At 40.3% G+C, this 21,256-nt stretch overlaps 1 protein-coding gene across 2 annotated transcripts in view; it reads right to left on the reverse strand.

Annotated features, from left to right (window-relative positions):
- svopa (SV2 related protein a) overlaps positions 1-21,256 on the reverse strand; it is an 85,956-nt gene that overhangs the window by 13,429 nt on the left and 51,271 nt on the right. For both annotated transcript variants that reach the window (XM_042101396.1, XM_042101397.1), the window contains exons 8-10: positions 18,089-18,214; positions 7,607-7,735; positions 687-760 (exon numbers count right to left, since the gene is read on the reverse strand). In XM_042101396.1, coding sequence (XP_041957330.1) covers positions 687-760; positions 7,607-7,735; positions 18,089-18,214 — 329 coding nt within the window. The remainder of the gene's footprint in view (positions 1-686; positions 761-7,606; positions 7,736-18,088; positions 18,215-21,256) is intronic.

The following is a 21,256-nucleotide window of genomic DNA, read 5'->3' on the forward strand; positions in this document are numbered from 1 at the left end:
ACTATTTAGGCAGAATAGTCTGCCTGCTCTTTGCCAACATGGCCTGGGACTGAAAAGAAAAAGAATGATACCTTTCTGTCAAAAAACTGTTTAAGAAATATAGAACATATTTTGTCTAAATGTAGACAGTGTCATAACCACAATGCCATCATTCATATAACATTCATATAAAAAATGTACATGGTCAGGAAACATAGGGTTACTTTTTTGGTAGTGGCAATCGCAACAGACCCAAAATGCACTTATTTGCTGTCTATAGGGGTTTTGCAGTTCAGCTGCATCATAGTGTGCTTGACAAACCATACAAAATGGCTTTTAGATAATTTTCTTTATGCACACAAACATGTTCAAATAAGTGAAAAACAACACTTTGGAGTGCTTCCTGGACTCACATAGAGTTGGTCTGAGGTGCTCTTTGGATGGGAAACATTAATTAAAAAAAACAAGAAAACCAAAAGGCCTCTCTTAAAAGCCGATATTGTCATGTTTTTTATGTTTAGAAATTACACTATAAAACATTATGATAATGAAACTCTAAAATGTCTAAATACCTAACATTACCTTCAAAACCAACAGTAATGTAATGTAAGCATAATACAGTATACTGCACATCAGCTGTTACCATCATACCAGTTGATATGGTTGCCATTGTCTAGAGCATTTATATAAACATCTCTATGCCTTACCAGATAAACCATAATAGAATGGTAGTCCAACGAAAGTGTGGGGAAAATAGGTCCTGGATTTTCCCTCTGTCCTCCTTTTGACAAAGTCACAATAACATTATTAATGGTGTCACAGTAACTAAAACAATCAAAACTTAGAATATCAATTTTACACTCACCTGTTCACTAGGTTTCACTGTACACAGTACAAGAACAAAAACATAGGTTTGAATGAGTATGGTAAGTAGTAGAGTATGCTATGTCTTTTCTTCCCCCACCCATTTGGTTGATGATTCGCAGGACACCAGACCAGACCACTGATACACATGAAATTACAAGGTTTTCTTCCATGTAGGGGTCATGTCCCTTCATGTTAACCCTCCACCCCCAGTTTTTGCTCGACGACCAACAATTTTTGTGCAATCCTGGGGACATTCTACCAGAAATGACTAGTTCATACGGGAAACTCTGAGTGACGCTACTAATTGGTCGTGACGTGTACCAATCAGTCTCGTTTCTATTGCCAGGGTATTTTAGATATCCGCGGTCCGATGTCAGACTCACGCAGTCATGACTCGTGAGATGACAGCGCTAAATTGCTCACTCCTCTTCCCTAGCTCCACCTGTCTAGATCTGCTTAGGATAGGGGGGTCTTTTTGATTCTCATCTATGCTTGTTATATGTTCTCACGCAGCAGCATTCTTCAGCGGAAATTGTATTGCTCATGCAGCTTCATTTATACAGCTCTGCAGCAGCAACATCTTGAGCAGATCTAGGCCTCCATGAGCAAGCATACTACCTTGTACTTACATCAATAAATGCATTCTCTTTCCATCTGTAAGTTTCTTGTCTGAAATGTACATTCTCTGTCCTGAAATTATAGTAATGAATAAAACATATATAATCCAAAAAAGCCTTGAACTGACTAGATGATTGTTAGTTGTTCTTTAAAGGAATGCGCTATTCATTAGGTTATCAAATATTTTTTTTTTCTTAATGAAAATCACTTGAAAAAAAATTGGACTGTGCCCAATCTGATTTGATATACGTCTTTCACAGTTTTGCTACGATAAAGAATTAACAGGCCCTGATAACTTAATTTTAATTTGACATCAAATGTATGCAAGATGCATGCCATATACAAGTTTCACTGTATAAAGTAAATTCTGTCAAACCACGGTCAGTCCTGTCACATAAAACATGGAAATAAAACATTACTATTTTGAAAAAAATACTGATTAATCAACTATGTAGATGAAGGTGGGGTATATATATCCACCATTATGTGTTTATAATATTATGAGTGGCTGATGGTTCTTATGTGCTTACTATCCACTACAATTGTCTGTAGAATATATTTCTTATGAGGATTACCATGTTAGATACAATCAGGGACATGTTATCAACAAAACAATGTTATTTGTGTAACAGAAATTTGTTAGGGAATCATTCTATCATATACAGATTTGTCCATAACAAAGCCTAACTTTTTTAGGGTTAAATGTGTCTAAAAATGTATTTTATTCAAGTACAAAACATCTACAGATGGCACAATAGGTATTTCTCATAGTTAAACATACCCCCCATATGACAACATTTTCAGATTCAAGAATAAGAATTTCCCCCCCACTTACATTTCTGGTAGAATATCCTATTGGTGTCTAAGACACATATCAATGCAGCTTATTATGACTCAAAACTGTGAAATGGTTATGTTATTGTATTTAGCAGATGCTTTTATCCAAAGCAAGTTACAGAATATGAACATTACAATAGTGAGAATTGACAGTTTGTTTTAAAGTTGGTAATCCTACATTAAGCCAAATAGTAATAATAACAATAATAATATCGATAACATATGGTTATGAACATAACCTCGGTTCTCTAAAGGAGAACACGAGAAGTTAACCCACGGGAAGTTCACCCCCGGTAATGTCATCGACCTGAACCAGTCTACAATCACCTGCCTCTGAGGGGGGGGAATATTTGCATGTGAAAGTCTATATATCCTACATGCAGAATATTCCTCCTATTCTGACATTCTGAAGCACCTAATGGCCAGAATCAGGAGTCAATGAGGAAGAAAGGGTTAACGTCTTGTGTTCTCCTTCAGAGAACCGAGGTTATGTTCATAACCATACATTCTCTTTCAGTCAAATTCACTCAATGTTAACCAATGGGAACACGTATACCAGGGATCTCAGTGCGACTGTGGCTACATAGTTCACCAACTCATAGTCAACAAGATGCAGGAAGCGCGCTTGAAGATCAGTGATATACTGTATACCGCAGAGTGAGAATTCACGCATGTAGAAGTTTCATGGTCTTACACACAGCAGAGTATTTCCCGTCACTCCTGCCGTTTCATAAATCTGATAGCATGCGCTGAGCAGTTTAGCAAAATGCCACTTGCGCTGCGCTTTACTTGGCGCAGCGGCAGACTAGTTCTTGCGCACACGTGTAATGTGAACCCCCCTTAAGCAAATGGCTAATGCATAGATACCTGATGGGATATCAGCAGGTTGATACTAAAATGTCCCCACTTGCTAGGCAAGGGACTGTTCTCTATCATGTCCACTTAGGCAGTGAGTCATCCATATGTCAAAAGCAGAGCTGGTGCGTGGTGACTTGTATTAGTCAACAGGCTCAAGCTCTCACGTCCGCGTTGGCAAGCAATGCACCAAGTGGGGAGAGGTCTCTCACGTCCACTTGAAACTTGGAGTGATCTAACTGGCTAACACAAGCAGAGGTGTTGCGAGTGCACAGTGAAGGGGTTTGAATCGTCTGATGCTAGCAGAGCTTGGCAAGAGTGCGTATGCTTGCGTATAGACTCTATACTATAGAGTGAAGTCAGTGACCGGTGATTTTGGTTGTTTCGATAGTTGCATAAGCACACTGATAATTGAGCTATCTGACACGAGCAGAACTTGGCAAGCATGCAGATAGATGTTATTTCCCAAAGTGGAGCATTCTTCCTTGATAGAATGCTTCCTTGTGAGTTGGGTTCTACGAAGATTAGGACTCTACTTTGGAAGAGACTAGCTAGTGTGGACGCTTTTAACTGCACGCTTCTGTTTTGACAATGCCGCTGCTAAGATGCATGTCAACGCAGAGGATTATGGGTATTTTGTTCACCTGAGGATCCAAAGATGCATCCTTGAAAATTCTCAGAATGAAGGGCGCTGTCACACCGGCACTGGGCTCTCCCTCAGCCACGCCCACTACTCAATCTCTACTCAATCAGTATCATCGTTCACTATCCCCAGCCTTTTAGCACTCCTCCCCTGTTGCCCGTTTCAGCTCATTTATCCACCTATAAAAACCCTCTCCAGTCCTCAGTTGTTGTCTGGTCTCCTCTCTATATGACATACAGATTCACTCCCTCAATATTGGCACTCCAGTGCTTCTCCAATTTATCCAGTGTTTTTCTCCTGTGAAGTTAAGTTTATCTTCTGGGCTTTTGTATACCTAAGTTTGTTGAACAGTTTATCTAGAAGTCTTTTGTCTTCCGGTATTTTTGACTCTGCCTTAGTTACCACTCTCCTTTGCGATCTCCTGTGTTTTTGTCCTCTTGGACTCTGTCACGCATTAACTATTTTGGCCACTAGATGTCGCCAAAAACTGCTGTTCTGTCCCTAGCTAGTCACTTGTTACCCAATCCTCTTGTTATCCAATTAACCTGTTCCTCATTGTCTCTGGTCACATGTCTCATTTCCTCATTGTGTCAGTGTATTTAAACCCTGCTCTTTGTCTGTGTCTTTGCTAAGTCTTCGTGATTACCCTGTGTGTCTCAAGCGCTAAGCCTTTGTGGAAATTTGTGGAAGTTTTTGCCCTGTGGATTCTTTACCTCTGTGTTGACCCGGACTGTTTAAGGTATCTCCTTTGGATTCTCCTATTGGATTTGTTTGCCTTTCCTCCCTCGGACTGAACTCTGTTATCCGAACCCTGGCTTGGCTCTTGGATTTTGATTTTCTGGATTACGCCTTGGATTGATGTTTTTGGATTTAACTTTTTGGACTGTTTTTGACTTTTTTTTCGGATCTTCTGAGCTTTTGTGTCTAAAACCTGAAATAAACTCTGTTAATCTTACTTTGTCTGCTCTGCACTTGAGTCATTAGTCTCAGTGGCCTAGTGGGTTAAAAGTCAGTTTGCCACTCCGACGGCCCGGGTTCTAGACCCGACCGTGACACTCTACTTTGTTTTTGATACTGTTTTGACTTTTGTTTACTTGACAAGAACTTTCATTAAAAACACCTGTAGATTTTACTCTTTGTCCTGAGTCTGAGTCTGTGACAGGCGCAAATTTAGAAGTATTCTTGACATCCTTGAAAGGTGGCCGTTGAGTATGCTTCCTTGACTTTGGGAAACGGCTAGAGCGTTCATCGCTGGGTGAAGTGAGTGACATGTGGCTCTTGTTTGTTGGACAGTTGCATAAGGATGGGTGAAGGTATTTCCTGAAGCCCACCTCGCGCTGAAACATATCTGGTCTATCGATACACCTTTTCATGCCCCCAAAGATGCTCTCAAGTATTAGGGGGTTGGCACGCCTGACACTTCATACACTAGAGGGATGACTTCCACTAGCCAGTGGGAGAGCCTCTGTTTTGAAAGTGCAAGACAAGCAGGTAGTTTGATTATTCTACTCCTCGGGGCTGAGGTTGGCACTATAGGCAGATAAAATGGGTTTGGGTTGGGAACCACTTTCAAGTCACATTTTGAGAACTGCATGCATGCAAAGTTCACAGACAGCGCTGTCACTTGCTTGACCGAAGTCAGGGCAATGAGGAGGGTAGTCTGAAGTGATAGCATAGCAAGGCCCGAAGAGTGCTGAAGAGAGCTTTGAGCACCACCCTAAGGTCCCAAGCAAAACGCGAGGGGGTGTGCTTCTGGCATCATTCCGTTTCAGCCTAAGTGGCAGGCAGAAATAGCAGCCAAACCTTTAGTGTGGAAGCAGAGCAGCCAAGTTCTAATAAATGCTGTAGGAACGTAAGCACTGATTCAATGGGACACGACAGTGGGTCACAATTGTTGTCAGTACACCAGTCTGCAAACATTTTCTACTTGAGTGCATAGAACATTCTCATACCTGATACCTGATATCATACCTGAACACCCTCCAATAGGGGTGGAAAGGTACACATATTCATACCGAACCGTTTAGGTATGAATGTACCAAATTGCAGTCTTTATCAGTAATCAACAGCTTTTTTGCATGTGGATCATGTTTCAAATTTAAGTTCCCACACAAACATATTAAGTGGGTGGACCAGATCTCAGTTTAGTCAATAAACATCAAAAAACATCTATTCAAACTACTATTTCCGTTGTGCATCAACAATGGATTTGATTTTTTGTGTACGGTTACAACCCTACCCTCCAACAGTGTAACATTTTGAATTTATATTCATTCATCTTTGAGTGCAGGGGTGGAACGACAGAGGTTGCAATGGTGTTCAGACACAGCTGCGTCCACAACATCAACATTCACGCCTGTGCATGAGCAGCGACTATAATTAAGAAAATATTGGGACATTACCTTCCATCGATTATAAGTTGGTTGTAAATTCTCAATAATTTCTATGTATGATGTTTTTTACCATCAACTTATAGCCTGATGTCATTCACTCTGCAGTGATTTGAACAACGGAACAACCACCAAACAACAGCGCTTTCTAGACATAGGTGTTACAAGGTCATTGTTTGAGCGAAAGTTGTGTCGTACCACGGTGGCTTAGCAATGACGAAGATAACTTTTGAAAAAACGCACCTCTGATCAGGGAATGACGGCCAGTAACTTGATTTGCACATAGTGTGGTGAGCATTTATGTATGATGTAACCTGTTTACACTTTAGATTAGGGGATGCAAAATTCTGCTCCATACATTTACAAATTAATTGAGTGATGCCAATTTATTATCCATAAAGCACCTTCTGGAACCATGGGAAAGCTAAACTGGTTAGTCTTTGTATAATACCCCTGGGTGCTAGCCTGGGTTTTCCCATGCTGCCTTACGCACGCTATATTCACACTGCTAGGCAGCCTGGATTCTATGGACATCGTTTTCACTTCAACGAAGGAACCAATCACAGAACGGAGGGAGGGCAGCAAGACGATGACGACACACCGAAGCCGTTATGAGCTACGTCCAGACACATTTGATAGACATTCGCAGCGCCCAATAAACAGCTCTGGGCATTCGTAAACCACGTCTCAAATACGAGAAAATGAATGTCTAGTTCCCAGACCCAATCTCAATGAGATGAGGTCTGACGTTAGCCAGGCTATAGCTGGGTGCAGTGGATATAAATATTCAGGAAATGTTTAGTCACATAACAAATTATTTATAAAGGGATCTTTCTTCAGCTATTTTGAATGGCTTACAAGTGAATCATTCAGCAACAAATTATTTACAAATGGTTTATTAATGATTTATTAATAGTAATTACACCACTGACTTAGCCTGGGAATACCTATACGAACTTTTTGCAAATTTGGGATTTGCTCTGCAGCTCCGTCTGGCTATTGAAGCCCATTTCCAATGTCCCTAAAACACGGGCATGCAAATACAATGGCTAATCTGGCATGGACGTGCATTTAACAACTGCATTTAAAATCTTTGTTTACAAGATTGCTACACTTCTGAAATGATATGGTTAGAGTTTAATGCACCAATTTTAGTTTAATTTCACTGCTAGTTATGCCCCTGCTGGAAGTCGTAAGTCCATGAACCTTCTTCAACTGAGAAGGGTCTGGTCTCAACGAGGCTACCATTGACTAATAGTTTAAAAATAATGCATAAATTACTTAAGGAATGTCAATACAGCATTTATTAATCATTTACTACCATATCCAAATGTGTTCATAATTATTTCATTATTAAATAAAGGATTATAAAACCAAAATATGCTGGAATTAAATCAGTGCAAATGTGATATACTACCTGTCTGGCAGCGATGAGCTTGCCTAAAGGCATGGGTACTTTGTTCTCCATAGCGATGCGTTTCAAAGTGTTCAGAGCTTTTTCCTGATTTCCCGTTAGCACATCATAACGAGCACTTTCAGGAAGCCACTGGAATGGGAAATGGAAATACAAACACACAAAGCAAAAAGATTTTAGGAAAATTAAAGAGGACATTTAAAAAAACGTCAATATACCAAAAGGATGAAGCACCACAACACCCTTTTCAATCCTGAAGAGACCCTGTTTAAAGATGCCTGTTTTTGTGTCTGTTCTGTTCCAATTTTGCATTTTGCACGATGGCCTCGCTTCAACATGTATCTAACTGTAAAGGCCAACGCCCACTTGCGGCAACATTTGCGTCTATGGATTAGACGTTCAATTAGACAATTTTCTAAATGTTGACGCGCTTTAGACACCACCAGTGGGCTTTGCACCATTAAAAATAATAGAGTTCTAAACTTTGGTGTCACTTGATGCGCATTAGACAATCCCAGTGAGTGTTGGTCTTAACACCCCCATCTGCTCCTCTCCCCCTCGTCATCCAATCAGTGCTCAGCATCACCTAAGTATTGATCATTTAGCTTTGCTACCTCATTAGTCAATCACGGCCTGCACCTGCTATCAGCTCATTATTCTTGGTCAGCTGATCCTGAACCACCTCTATATAAACTTTTATCACCTCTATATAACTTTTTAGCACTCTTTGTGAAAAATTGATGTCTGAGACAGCGATTTTGCATGTCTAAACCTGACTGCTCTGTAATGAGCCTTTTGTTGCTTCTTTGAGCCATTCGGTCTTCTTTGTTGTAACTTCGCCTTGGCCCTTATTTTAGGCAATCTTCACAAAATGTATAAAACTGACAATGTCCCTGTACCATTCGGTAACTCCTGCCGTATACAGTACATTTGTAATTAAATGACTGGATAGGCTTTTACCTGGCATGCCCTCTAAATAATCTATTAGCAGTGAGGTCACTTTTGAAGATTTTTGGGGGGACTTGCTGACCCCAAGATGTTAGTTTTCTAGTTTTCAAGATGTTCCTAGTTTTTATAGCCATTCATGAACTTGTGAGACTGACGCCTAATTACTCTTCCGTAAAACACTATAAATTAATTAATTATTAACAAAATATACTTAATATGAATTTCAAAATATATGAAATAGAAACATGAAGCCCTCTTTTTAGTGAGTGTGTTGGGGGATTGAGTAGAGTCTGGTGTGGTGGGAGGCCTCCAAATCAAATCAAATAAAAACAAAAGTATCAATCTAAATTCAAAATTCAATCCATTCTTAACTTATTATCAGTATTGAACAGGGGTGTAATCACATTACATTTGTCCGTAACATAGTATTGTAACACGTAACACTACAGTTCCAAACAGTGCGCACAAAAGTTAGATTCTCCTATTTGAGATAAGCTACTAGGAAATAGGAATCCTTCTTTCTCAAGCCGTGGGGATGCTGCTGCTGCTGCAGTGTTGTGCTTTAGCCTGTCATGAGGAGCAGCGCGCATCATCAGATCGCCTCCTACAACACTACCTCTGAGAAGGACTTCTTGGTTTTAGATGATAAGTCTTTGCTTTCCTTAATTCAATCAGACTGTTTTTAAGGTCTAACATAATAAATAACATTTTAAGCTAAATATTCACCTGAACAAGACAAACAGCAGTTCAAAATGTGGTGGTGAGTGAATTTTTAAGTTAAACTTCATTCTTCATTAGTGTCTGCTGTGTAGTGTGTGAGTGAATGTTGGTGTCAGTCAGTGGCATCCTTATATGGGCTATATGGGCAATCGCCCAGGGCGACATCTTCTGTTGCAAAATAAAAAAAAACATTGGAGTATTTGTTTGCGCCTACCGGTTGTTTTGTGAACTTGAGGGCATCATTCAGTAAAGGCTGTCCTGTGAGGACATTTGCTCTCTGCATTTTACCTATCCTGGTGTAGTATGCATACATTCACACACACACACACACGCTTGGAGCACTTTTTTTCATAGCTTGGCTGGCCTGCGACTTATAGTCAGGTGCGACTTACATATCAAAATATATATAATTTAACATGTTTTTAAATGTTAGTCAGTTTCAACCGCACATCTTTTTTTCTCTCTCACTCTCTCGGAGGCAGCCTCCCGAGCATTTGTCCGGCTCGTCTCAGATTGCAGCCATTCACTACTTTGTCTGCATGTTCTTTCAAAACGCACATCTTTTTCTCTCTCTCTCCTTCTTGGAGGTAGCCTCCCGAGCATTTGCTCTGCTGCCGGCTTGTGCCTCCACATCGCTCAAAATGCTTGACTGCATTGCATTCTCCACATTTCTAGCTACATTTTCATGTACCACATCATTTTTGTTCAGTGAATCTTTTGCAAATTGTATTATAATTACTGTCTGGCCCTCCTTGGATGCCTTCGTTATTGCCCAGCTCGCCTCAGCTTGCCGCCATTCACTCATTCGTCTTCATTAACATTCCCGGTAGAATTCTCAATCTTTTTGGCCTCTATGTGTCCAGTTGCATAGTCTGTCTGTTCTTGGTCTTGGATTTTGTGAAAATTTCAAAATATTTTTTTTAATTTTGTGACTGATGCGACTTATAGTCCGGAGCGACTTATAGTCCGGAAAATACAGTACACCTACACACCCGGAGCAGTGAGTATCTCCTAAACAAGCGTTTTACATTGATTTGATGCTGGTCTTTGTTGAGGCCAGTGTCGTCGTTAGACCTGGGCATTCGAGGCTATAGTCCCGGATGTCTTGGGAATAGCCCCGGATCTCTATGCCTTAAAAGATAATGAAAATCGTCCTAGAGATTTGTATGAGGTTCCAATCGGACGCCACGGCCAGCAGCCACAACTGCAACATTGTTACTAACGCTGACCTGGCATTACTTACTGACTCGGAATAATTTGTTGCAAATTCAACATCAGTGTTCTATTCTTCCCCCCTCGGTCAAACTGATATTACCAGAGCCCGTCTACAGTTTAATAGCCTACTATTGCAGCGTATAGTTATGGATACAATATGGATACAAGAAGGTTTTTTGGGTGGGAAAAAACAACCAGTGCAAGAAGAGGTTGAGACTGAGACATCATCTCCCCCAACCCCTGATAATACTTCCATCAGCTCAGGTTTGTGAAAAAAGCAGCCAGCTCTGGCTTTGAATTAATGGTCTGTGTTACTAGCTAGTAGTAGCCAGCCTCTGTACCTCGCTAGCTTTAAGACACTTCATTTGGATAACTGAAGAGATAAACTTAGGGCCAATCTCAATTCTCTATTTTACCCCTTCCCCTTCCCCCTTAGTTTTGCGCGTGCACGTGAGACGAAGGGCTATCTCAATTCTCATTTCGATCGAGGGGTAGGGATAAGGGCAAGGGGTAGATACCCCTTAAAACCAAGTAAGATCGGGAGCTTACTTGAAACCGAGGGGTAAGAGAAATACCCAACATACACCGCTCACACCGGAAAAATAAGCACACCGAGAGATTCATTGACATGAGTGTTGGCATTAATAAGGATTATAAAATTAAAATGGTAATTGTTTTATGTTGCATTCAATCTTGTGACCATATATTGAAGGTCCTGTTCTTCACGAGGAAGTTTTCAAAAAATCGCTGTTTTGTGAATGTTAACAGCACATCATTATTTGCGCGAATGTCTCACATTTTACATATTTCCATGTCTACCCCGCGAATTGGCAGCATACCATGTCAGAAATGTAAAGTCCAACAGCAGCTAAATTCGCTTAACTTTTTTACCGCTCGTCTGATATGAATGCTGCATAGGCCTACTGCTGCCGACTCCTCGCATAGGCAGGTAGCGATTGCTTCTGATGTCAAGTAACGACCATTTGGATATTATTGTAAAATATCAAAGGAGTTGTGGGATGTTTACATAGCAAACTGCATGTTTATTTTGTCCCCCATCGCTGTTTCATTCACCCGGACCAAGGTAGGCTGCGAATGAACATAGGCACGTTCAGCTGTTGTCAGGGGTGAAAGTAAGCCGGTACTGGCCGGTACGGAGTACCACTAAAATATTTGGAGAGGGTACGCCGTACCGGAAAGAAAACTATACTGTCTCTGAAAAATATAGCGCTTTCAGCATGACAACACAACTGCTAACGTCAAATTACCAGAAGCAACACGTTTCCCCCAAAATATATTTCATATACATCGTTCTGAACTGAATCTGAATTGTGTCTAAACCTCCCGTGCAGCTGGACAGACAACGAGCAAGCTATAGCGCGTACAGTAGCCTACAGTAATTGCGCCAACGTGCACTGGTATCCAAAGTGTTTTAGCAGACGGACGTTTCTTGGAAAGTCTCCCAAATAAAAAAAACATACAGGCTAAAGAAAAATATGTTGATGTTTCAATAGCCTATTCTGGTTTTATGTGTGCAGTGTTTCGCTGGAGAGACAGGAGACAGACAGTGCGTGTACGGCTTAACCAGATCTTGCGCAGCAATAATGAAAGTGTTTTAGCGGACAGAAGTATGTTGCCCAAATAAAAAGGCATGACTCAAAGAAACGTGTTTCATGATATACAGTAGCCTATATAAAAAAAAAAATTGATTGGAAGTGGGAGCGAGCAGAGTAACTAGGTTAAATAAATAAATAAATGTTGAAATTAAGTGTTTGCAATTTATTCATAATCAAAAACAGATGCAGGTGGGTTAAAGAATGATACTAGAGTGATAAGAAGTCCTAGTGAATGCTTGATAAGTAGACTATAATACAGTAAATAAACAAACAAATAAATAAATAATAAATAATTAGGCTAACTGAAATTTTGTTACTCAGTTAGCCTCAGTTAGTTGCAACTGTCCCCGGGCCCGGGGTCAGTTGCAACATCTGAGTCCTTACATTCAAATGCAAATTGTGAAAAATGTAGATTCTGTAATTATCTTTAAATGGTTTAGACTATTAACAGACATAAGTGTCTTATATAAAAAATTGGTTTGTCTAATCCAAACCGTCTCTGAGTAACAGAGCCAAATGCAAAAAGCGTTGCAACTGTCCCCGGTCTCCCCTATAAACCGAGTGGAAGAGCCAGGCTAGCCACAGGTAGTCCTAGGCAAACATACCCATGATTTCCATGAAAACAGAAAATTGAACAAGGAGTTGTGTTGGATTAATCCATTTACAGTTAGTGATTAGAGTGGCACCTGAAAACGATGCATTCATTCATCACGTAACGGGCATAACAAATTGTTTGGGTGTGAGGTCTCTGTTAAATGACGATTTTTTTTTCTCTTAATGCCCCATAAATAGGCCTACCACCATACTCAGTAGGCCTAGGTCTATTGAGGGAAAATTAGCTTTATTTGTTATTAAAATATGCTAATAAGGACCCCAACGATTGGCCTTCCTTTCCCAAACTATGTTGAAATTGCATCTTTAACAATTTTCAAAATTTCCCGGACCCCTGCAAAAAAATAAATAAAAATTGCACTTGTAACAGAGGTCGTAATTCGTCCGCCGCTCACGGCCCTCGAACCCGCCACCGTTCAGTTCGCCTCCGTTACACACTCCTTTTGCACTCCTCGTGACACCCCTAGTTGAGGCTATATTTATGGGTATGCATTGAGATGCTATGCATGTCCTGTGTCACTGGACTCAAGAACCAATTTCTAGACAATGTAATGAAGTTGCTCTCCATGCATATCTAATATAGGCAGTGGCGGAACAAGTCAGAGCCGGGCCGGGGGCGGGGCACATGACCGGGCCCTTTAATAAACTCATCATAACATAATTTTACAACATAGCCTACACATGCCCGCAACAGCGGGTCTTACAAGCGTCAGCGCCACGGAGAGCAACTATTTAATTTTGAAGTCCATCGAACGTAGGCTACATGAAGTGTAACCAAGAGAACAACAACAAAAACATTAGGCTACATGACCCCTAATAATAAAACAACAATAATACGCAGCAGTGGCGGAACAAGTCAGAGCCGGGCCGGGGGCGGGGCACATGACCGGGCCCTTTATTAAACTCATCATAACATAATTTTACAACATAGGCTACACATGCCCGCAACAGCGGGTCTTACAACCGTCAGCGCCACTGAGAGCAACTATGTAATTTTTTGAAGTCCATCGAACGTACATGAAGTGTAACCAAGAGAACAACAACAAAAACATTAGGCTACATGACCCCTAATAATAAAACAACAATAATATGCAGCACTATTTGAAGGACATACGACGAGCCTTGCGCTCCGCGAACTCGTCCACGATGTTCTGTGTATGTCCATTTTCTTTGCTCTCTCATTCTCTATGGACAACATGACCATGTCCACTCAGTCTCTCCTGTCCCACTGTGCTCCTCAAGTGGTTTTTAATGGTCTTTAACTTGGAGAATGAGCGCTCAGAGGTTGCAACGGTGACGGGAAGAGTCAAAAATAAAATTAGGGCGGTGCAAATCTCACTGAATGCAGAAGTTACTGCTGGGTGGTTGCATTGACGGAGCGAGGGGGTGGCTTCGGGGGCTCAAGCCCCGAATCTTTTTTTGTATGTGTTTTCAATTCCCAACGATTCTAATTTCTAATTTAACTTCCCCTCGGTTTCTCTATAAATGTTACAAAATTTAGCCTACTATTACTGAGCAAATATCAATTACTTTCAAAGCCCAATATTGACAGATAATCTGATTTCCCACACGATGAGTTTAGGCAATGCCAGAGCCGAGAGCGGTTTATGTCATAAACCTGGCAGGAAAGTTCAGAGCGGCGCAGTCAGTTTAAACAGCAAGCCGGTAAGAAAAACTATTGTCAAAACATTATAGGCAATTAGGCTACTGTACCCCGGAATACAAAAATAAACTTCAGAAAGACATAAAGTTTGTTGTACTGTATTCTTTAGTCTGTATTCTGTAGTCTCAATGACCGAATCAGTAGATATACCTGTTGTCAGTAGAGTTCGTTCAATTAATTGTAGGCTAGTAGCCTAGGCAAATATGAAACGGAGATGTAACGTGGCTACCTGCGGGATTTTGAACTTGCATGTTTCATGCATTTTAGGGCAAAAAATACCATGTGATTGATGTGTTCTCCATTTGAGGAACGTATTGCGGACGTGCACAGACAGCTCAGACACAGAGCGCATATAGGCCTGGTTAGGCTACTTTCACTTTCTTCTATCAAATGTATCATGACGTGTTGTCACAAAGACTTACTCCAATTAGAAAATCGAAACCAAAATCATGTCAATCAAGTGTTCTCTCATTGACGCCTGTAGGAGACAATATCATAATAATATAAATTTGCACGTCGTAAAGTTCAATATGAGAGTTAAAATAAAGCCAGTCATACAGCAGAACATTTTATTCAATATTTTACACCTACTAAATCATCAAAGTAAATTTCAAAACTTTTCAGCAACTGTGAGTCATAACTTGTCCTGACTGGGGCAACCTATAAGCCTAATACGTCCCACTCTGATGAAAATGTCCCCCGAACCCCCTCAAGCTCCGCCCCTGCTTATAGTATAGTATAGTATAGTATATAGTATAGTATATATACTTTTTTGATCCCGTGAGGGAAATTTAGTCTCTGCATTTAACCCAATCGTGAATTTGTGAAACAGCACACAGTGAACACACAGTGAGGTGAAGCACACACTAATTCCGGCGCAGTGAGCTGCCTGCTACAATGGCGGCGCTCGGGGAGCAGTGAGGGGTTAGGTGCCTTGCTCAAGGGCACTTCAGCCGCGGCCCACTGGTCGGGAACCCTCCGGTTACAAGTCCAGAGTGCTAACCAGTGGGCCACGGCTGCCCAATAGGCTACTGTATAAGGTGGAAAACCTAATTCTAGTTTGCTACTGCTTTACTTGAAAATACTCTTTCTTGTTGCATTGCGCCACAAGATATGATATGTGCTTCAGATGTTCTGCGTTATTTATATTACGTATATTTCTAAGTTATTTATTACTTCATATGTCAAATTGTGAATTTTCAATTATTCTTTACATAAAACAGTTTGGTTATTAATAATCCATAATTTGACATCGAATTTAAGGCTTTAATGTAGTGTATTACTTATGTGCCACTCCTCTCTGAGTCTGAGCCCCTGCCTGGCAAAAAGCAAACATTTTCAGCACAATTTTAGCTTATTATAACTTTGTGTTAATCCCCCAAAATGTTAAGTTTGTAGAAGTACTTGCGCTGTTTTGCAGTGCTGTAGAGGCTTGCTGCTGGGTAAAATAACCTTGATACGCTTAACATCTTTCATTGATATATCATTTTGACAGACTGGAAAATAAAATAAACAAATAATTCTGTGATTCTTCATAATTAATCAGAGCCCTAAGTTTTAGCATTTAGTCTTTTCATCTCCCAGTTGCAGGATTGCCTTGTACTCTCCAGAGTCAGGCTCTCATTTCTTGTTTCTAGTTGTTGGTATCTTGTGAATTATGTGTTTTTTTGCCTTTTGCCTACTCCTTGCCTGAATCCGAGGGCTTCAAATCCAGAAGTACTTTGTCCACTTGTCCTTCTTTCCTGGTGCTTTGTTGTTCTCTGTTAATTCTGATAAATGCACTTGTGTTCTTTACTCACTGGCAGGGCTTGAGAGTGGGCAATAGCCAAGTTGGAGATGCAGTCCCCCTTGTGTCACAAATTCAAGGATGTTCTGTATGCAAGTTTTTGACCAGAAAACCCTGTGGTGAGAGGCATCATGTGGACATGTGGCAGTATGTAGATAAGCTGGGATTCCTGTAACCACAGTAATGCAACAGAACTCTCACTTAGGGGCCGTGCACACGACGCCGGTTTTTGTGAAACCGGTGAGGTTTTGTTAACGGTTACGCCTTGCATGTACACGACGCCGGCAGTTTAGGAGACTGAAACCGATAGCTTTTGAAACCGGCTTCCGAAGTGGGAACTTTTGAAACCGCCGGCTAACTTTCGCCAGGTAAAACGCCTGTACGTGCGAAGCCGGCAACTTCATGACGACATAGCCCCACCTCTCAACTCAGCCACGGCACTCGACCTGACATGTTGCTTGTCAAAACAAACCAAACCATTTATTTATCATATTAAAATGTTTTTCTTTCCCCTGTCATGATTTATGTGCACAATGTAGCCTATCAGCCTTTAGTGGCTAAGTTAGAAGCACACGTTAGCTTAACTTAGTTAAACATTAGCTTACTGCATGTTAGTGTTTTCTCCAGTGGTGCTCAGACCTAATGCAATGCGTAGGCTAAGCATTTGAAATTTCACATAGCAGTCACATACCTTGAAAATGAACTTTATTAGTTTAACAGTTGAATTGAAAACCGAATTATCTGTAGTCTCCTTATTTCATGCGACTGCTTAACCAGAGCACTTATTAGACATTCTCTGGCTTAACAAACTGTTTCAACAATATTTTCTTCTACGCGATTCACGCGAATTTATCGTGAAGCTTCTGCACAGCGGCGCCATCGACTGGTCTGGCATATGCACTACAGCATATTTAGCCGGTTACACCTCTGTGTGTACACGCAAGGTTTTTTCTTGCCGGAGTCGTTAAAGGTGTGAAAGCGGTAAGAGAAAATCCACCCGGCGGTGTCGTGTAAACGGCCTCTTAAAGGAGACATCTGCCAATTTTTCACATAGATCTCCATTTCTCGAGGTCACGGAGTACTGCCTGTACGGAAAAAAAACCCGAAAACAAAAAAAACGGTTTTACCTACCTCGAGTTGCTGCACCCAACAGCTAAAGCAGCCAGGCAGCTACAGCACTACACTCTGGGGGCATGAACATGGGGCCTCATGAACATGTCCCTAGAGTGTAGTACTGTAGCTGCCTTTAACTGATGGCTGTTGCAACTCGATCTAGGTAAAACCGATTATTTTGTTTTTTTTCCCGTACTGACAGTACTCAGTGACCTCGAAAAACGGAGATCTATGTGACAAGTCGCTGGATTTCCCACTTAAATTAGTGAGACTTATTGAAATAAGCCAGGACTTGAAATAAGCCAGTATTTAGCTTGCTTGATGGAGAGCAAGAGATATCCCTCTTGCAGAGATATCCCTCTGGTCTTTATTTCACTTACTGGTTTTGTTCATTGGTATTGTTCACCCGTGCCGTGTTTTGTAATTAACCCTGTGTTTAAACCCTCATGTACCTCAGGCTTTATTCTGTGTTCTTGTGTTCGTGTTCAAATGATGTGGTGTCACTCTTTTCCTGTTCTTGTATCCATGTTTGTTTTAGTTTCAAACTTAGCACTGTTGAGCATTTGGGTCCTCCTTTGAAGCTACACATTAAACTGACATTGAAAAAAGTCTCTCAACATTTTTCTCTCAAAGTCTCTCAAATTTCAGTTTAGTTTCAATTCCAAACTCAGAGTCTGTATTTTAGCACCATATTGATCATGCATTTTAATCACCATCCCAATAAATATTTGTTCTGATACAAAATGTATAATGTCTGTGTTTGAAATATAACATGTTATATATTTACATCTTTCAAATGTGTATATACTTACAAAGCAGAGGACAGCGAAGATCAAGAGAGGAAGCGTGGAGAGTGCAAGCAACCAGCGCCAGCCCAGGGTTGGCATAACCAAGATGGCTAGCAGTACCTCAAACACAGTGCCAAGTGCCCAGAATATCTAAAAATCAGAGTATGCCAGTGAGTTACAAGATGATCCACTGCAAAAACTCATATCTAACCAAGTGTTAATCTTATATAAACAAAAATCTAGTTGGTATTGTTTTTAGTATAAAGAAATTTACCTACCACTTTCTCTTAAGATCATTTTGACTTTAATAAGACTGGCTTATTTTAAGGCATCTAATGGCATCCTTACACCAGAATTTTTGAAAAGATTTGGAAAAGAATTTTGAAAGACTACAGTCTCAGACCCTCTCACATCTAAAGACAAGTCACAGAGTTTTTAAGTCACAGACTAGTCACAGACTATGATTTTGCAACGAGTAAAGATCTTGCAGGGTCACTATTGTAAGATTACTGATTTTGTCCTACAAAATATGTCCGAGTGACTCAAATGATTAACTGGCGTTTTGAAGTTGAATTTACATCAGCACCAAGCTCTCATGTCTCAGGCAAAGGTATGTAAGTTTGCCAAATGGTGTTCAAAGATAAAGAAGGTTCTTCCGTTGATGCCAGGCTCTCCCCTGGAGAGAAGCCAAATGGCAACTAATTAAATTATAGAATGGGCCACAGAGAAAAATCAGCGTGAAACTGTCACTGACAGAGATCCACTAATGAACAATTTACATTTAGAATGATTTATTTCGTAACTTCAAAAAGCCAGTTGGCTTAATTCAAATACTTTCGTAACCACAAAAGTTGGCTAGCTAATTTACACAAAGGGAGTTACCTACTCATTATAAGTTTTTGTATATATGTTGTGGTTTTCATGGTTTAAACATGCATTCTGACTGTGGTGTTTCGAAGTTATCGTTGCGTGACATTGCTGTATTTTTGAATACTATTACTGTATCGTTGCAAACTTTGCTACTGCCTATTATTGGATTAAAGGACTTATTTTGCAACATTTTTGGAAACCATCCTCAGTTTTTCTTACACTATTTATAACACTATTTGCAACTAGATTCCTTTAAATTATTTCCCATTGTGCACTAGATATTAACATGAACTCAAATGATAGCCTACTCATCAAAGTCATATTTCGTGTTATCTGCAGCATTGTTTCTTGTGTGACATCCCTAACTGATATAGGGCCCTGTTTTCGTAAAGCAAAACCTGGAGAAAAGTCTATAATCATCGTGACACAAAGCTTATTCCTATCGTAGACTCGAGTTTTTGCGCCATGCCCATCTCTTTTTTTGAGCAACGCGCCAAGGGGTGTGGCAATTAACGACCTAAGGAAGGGTGTGATGCATTGTCTAAAAATAGCTATCGTACACTACCTAAAACGCATTACGCCACTGACCAACAGAAATGGTCAGAAATCCATGGCGAGTTGTTTATATGTTATTTTAAAAGCGCATTATCTACAGTGATATGGGCAGGTGCAGAATGCACCCTGCTTCTCTCATCCACGAACACGATTGCAATGGGAATTGCATAATTAGAATAAAGATATTATGAAATACATCTCACAATGAGTAGTTACAGTGCCTATAAAAAGTCTTCAGCCCCATGCTAAGTTGACTAAAAAGAGGAATAAAAAAAATCATCTTTTGGAAATGGATCTTAATGCCTTAATCAAAAAATGAGGAAAAAATCCAACCTTTAACGACACCAATTTTCTTTGTGAATGAAAAATGTATCGTAAATAAATAAATATTCTTCATTAAAATACAGGGTGCATACGTATTCATACCCCTATGTTGAATTCCAATAGAGGCAGGCAGATTTTTATTTTTAAAGGCCAGTTATTTCATGGATCCAGGGTACTATACATCCTGATAAAGTTCCCTTGGCCTTTGGAATTAAAATAGCCCCACATCATCACATACCCTTTACCATATCTCACGATTGGCATGGGGTACATTCCATAAGATCATCTCTCAATGCAAATCAAACCAGCTATTAGGCTAACTGAAATAAAACCATCCCAATCTCTAGGTATGTTGGGTTAGGTATGCTTTTTAATTAAGGCATGAAGATCCATTTCCAAAAGATGATTTTTTTGGACTGACACCACGGTGAAGTTAGTTTCACTTTGTCAATGAGTTCAAATAATAGACGAGTGCAAATGTGTCTAGGCTATACTCTGCTAGGTTTTAGTAAAGCATGATTTAGTGGAATAACTGGTCCATACGGTCTCGTGTTCAAGCAGATTCCTTCAAATGCACCGGTGACCATCAAAATACTGATGCACTGTTTGAAGGGTGTTAAAGGGAATGACAGATCACTCTCATTGGTTTAAAGGATGTTACGCACAAAACACGCCCATGACCGATTAATAAACATAAGGCCCACCTTCTTGCGTCAAGCGGTGGACATTTGATAACGTTTCATAACTACTCCACACCCAATGTGGACTGGACAACCCACAAAATTTGTTTCAACTTTTTGCCAGTGACCATATGTTTTAGGCCGTCATGATAGAGTGATAGAGATAGCCATAGAGTTCTGTCGCGTGAAATAGCCGACTAATATTTTCTAAGAAACAATATGAAAAAAAAAAAAAACATTTAGACTTCAACTGTAGCCTGCTTTGCCCCTTTCCTGTTGGTGCTGGAGAGTGCTAATGTTGGTGCTGGAGATAGCTTACTATTGGCTTTTATTAGTGCTGTCAGTTAAACGCGTTATTAACGGCGTTAACATAAACCTATTTTAACGTCGTCAATTTTTTTATCGCGTGATTAACGTTCTTTTTGGTGTAACAAACTTTGTAGTTTTTTCACATGCTGTTGCAACAACTAGTAACGTTAGAACAACTACAACACCACACTGGATCTAGCTAGACCTGCTGCATGTACACGCCCCCTTTTAGGGGAAAGGGAGCTGTTTGGATAATGGAAACCTATGCTGCATCAACGTGGGGAGAGAAAAGGGCTTATACTTACTAAATCTTGAAACAAACGTGAATAAAAGGCACAAAATAAGGTTGGTGTAAGAGTTATCTGTGTGTTTATGGGATTAATGTGACCATTATGTTTCTATTTTTTGCTCTTTCCAGTTTATAGCTACTAACAGGAGTGTCACGAATGTAGGC

Source organism: Alosa sapidissima, chromosome 8, assembly GCF_018492685.1.
Source record: "Alosa sapidissima isolate fAloSap1 chromosome 8, fAloSap1.pri, whole genome shotgun sequence".
NCBI lineage: Eukaryota > Metazoa > Chordata > Actinopteri > Clupeiformes > Clupeidae > Alosa > Alosa sapidissima.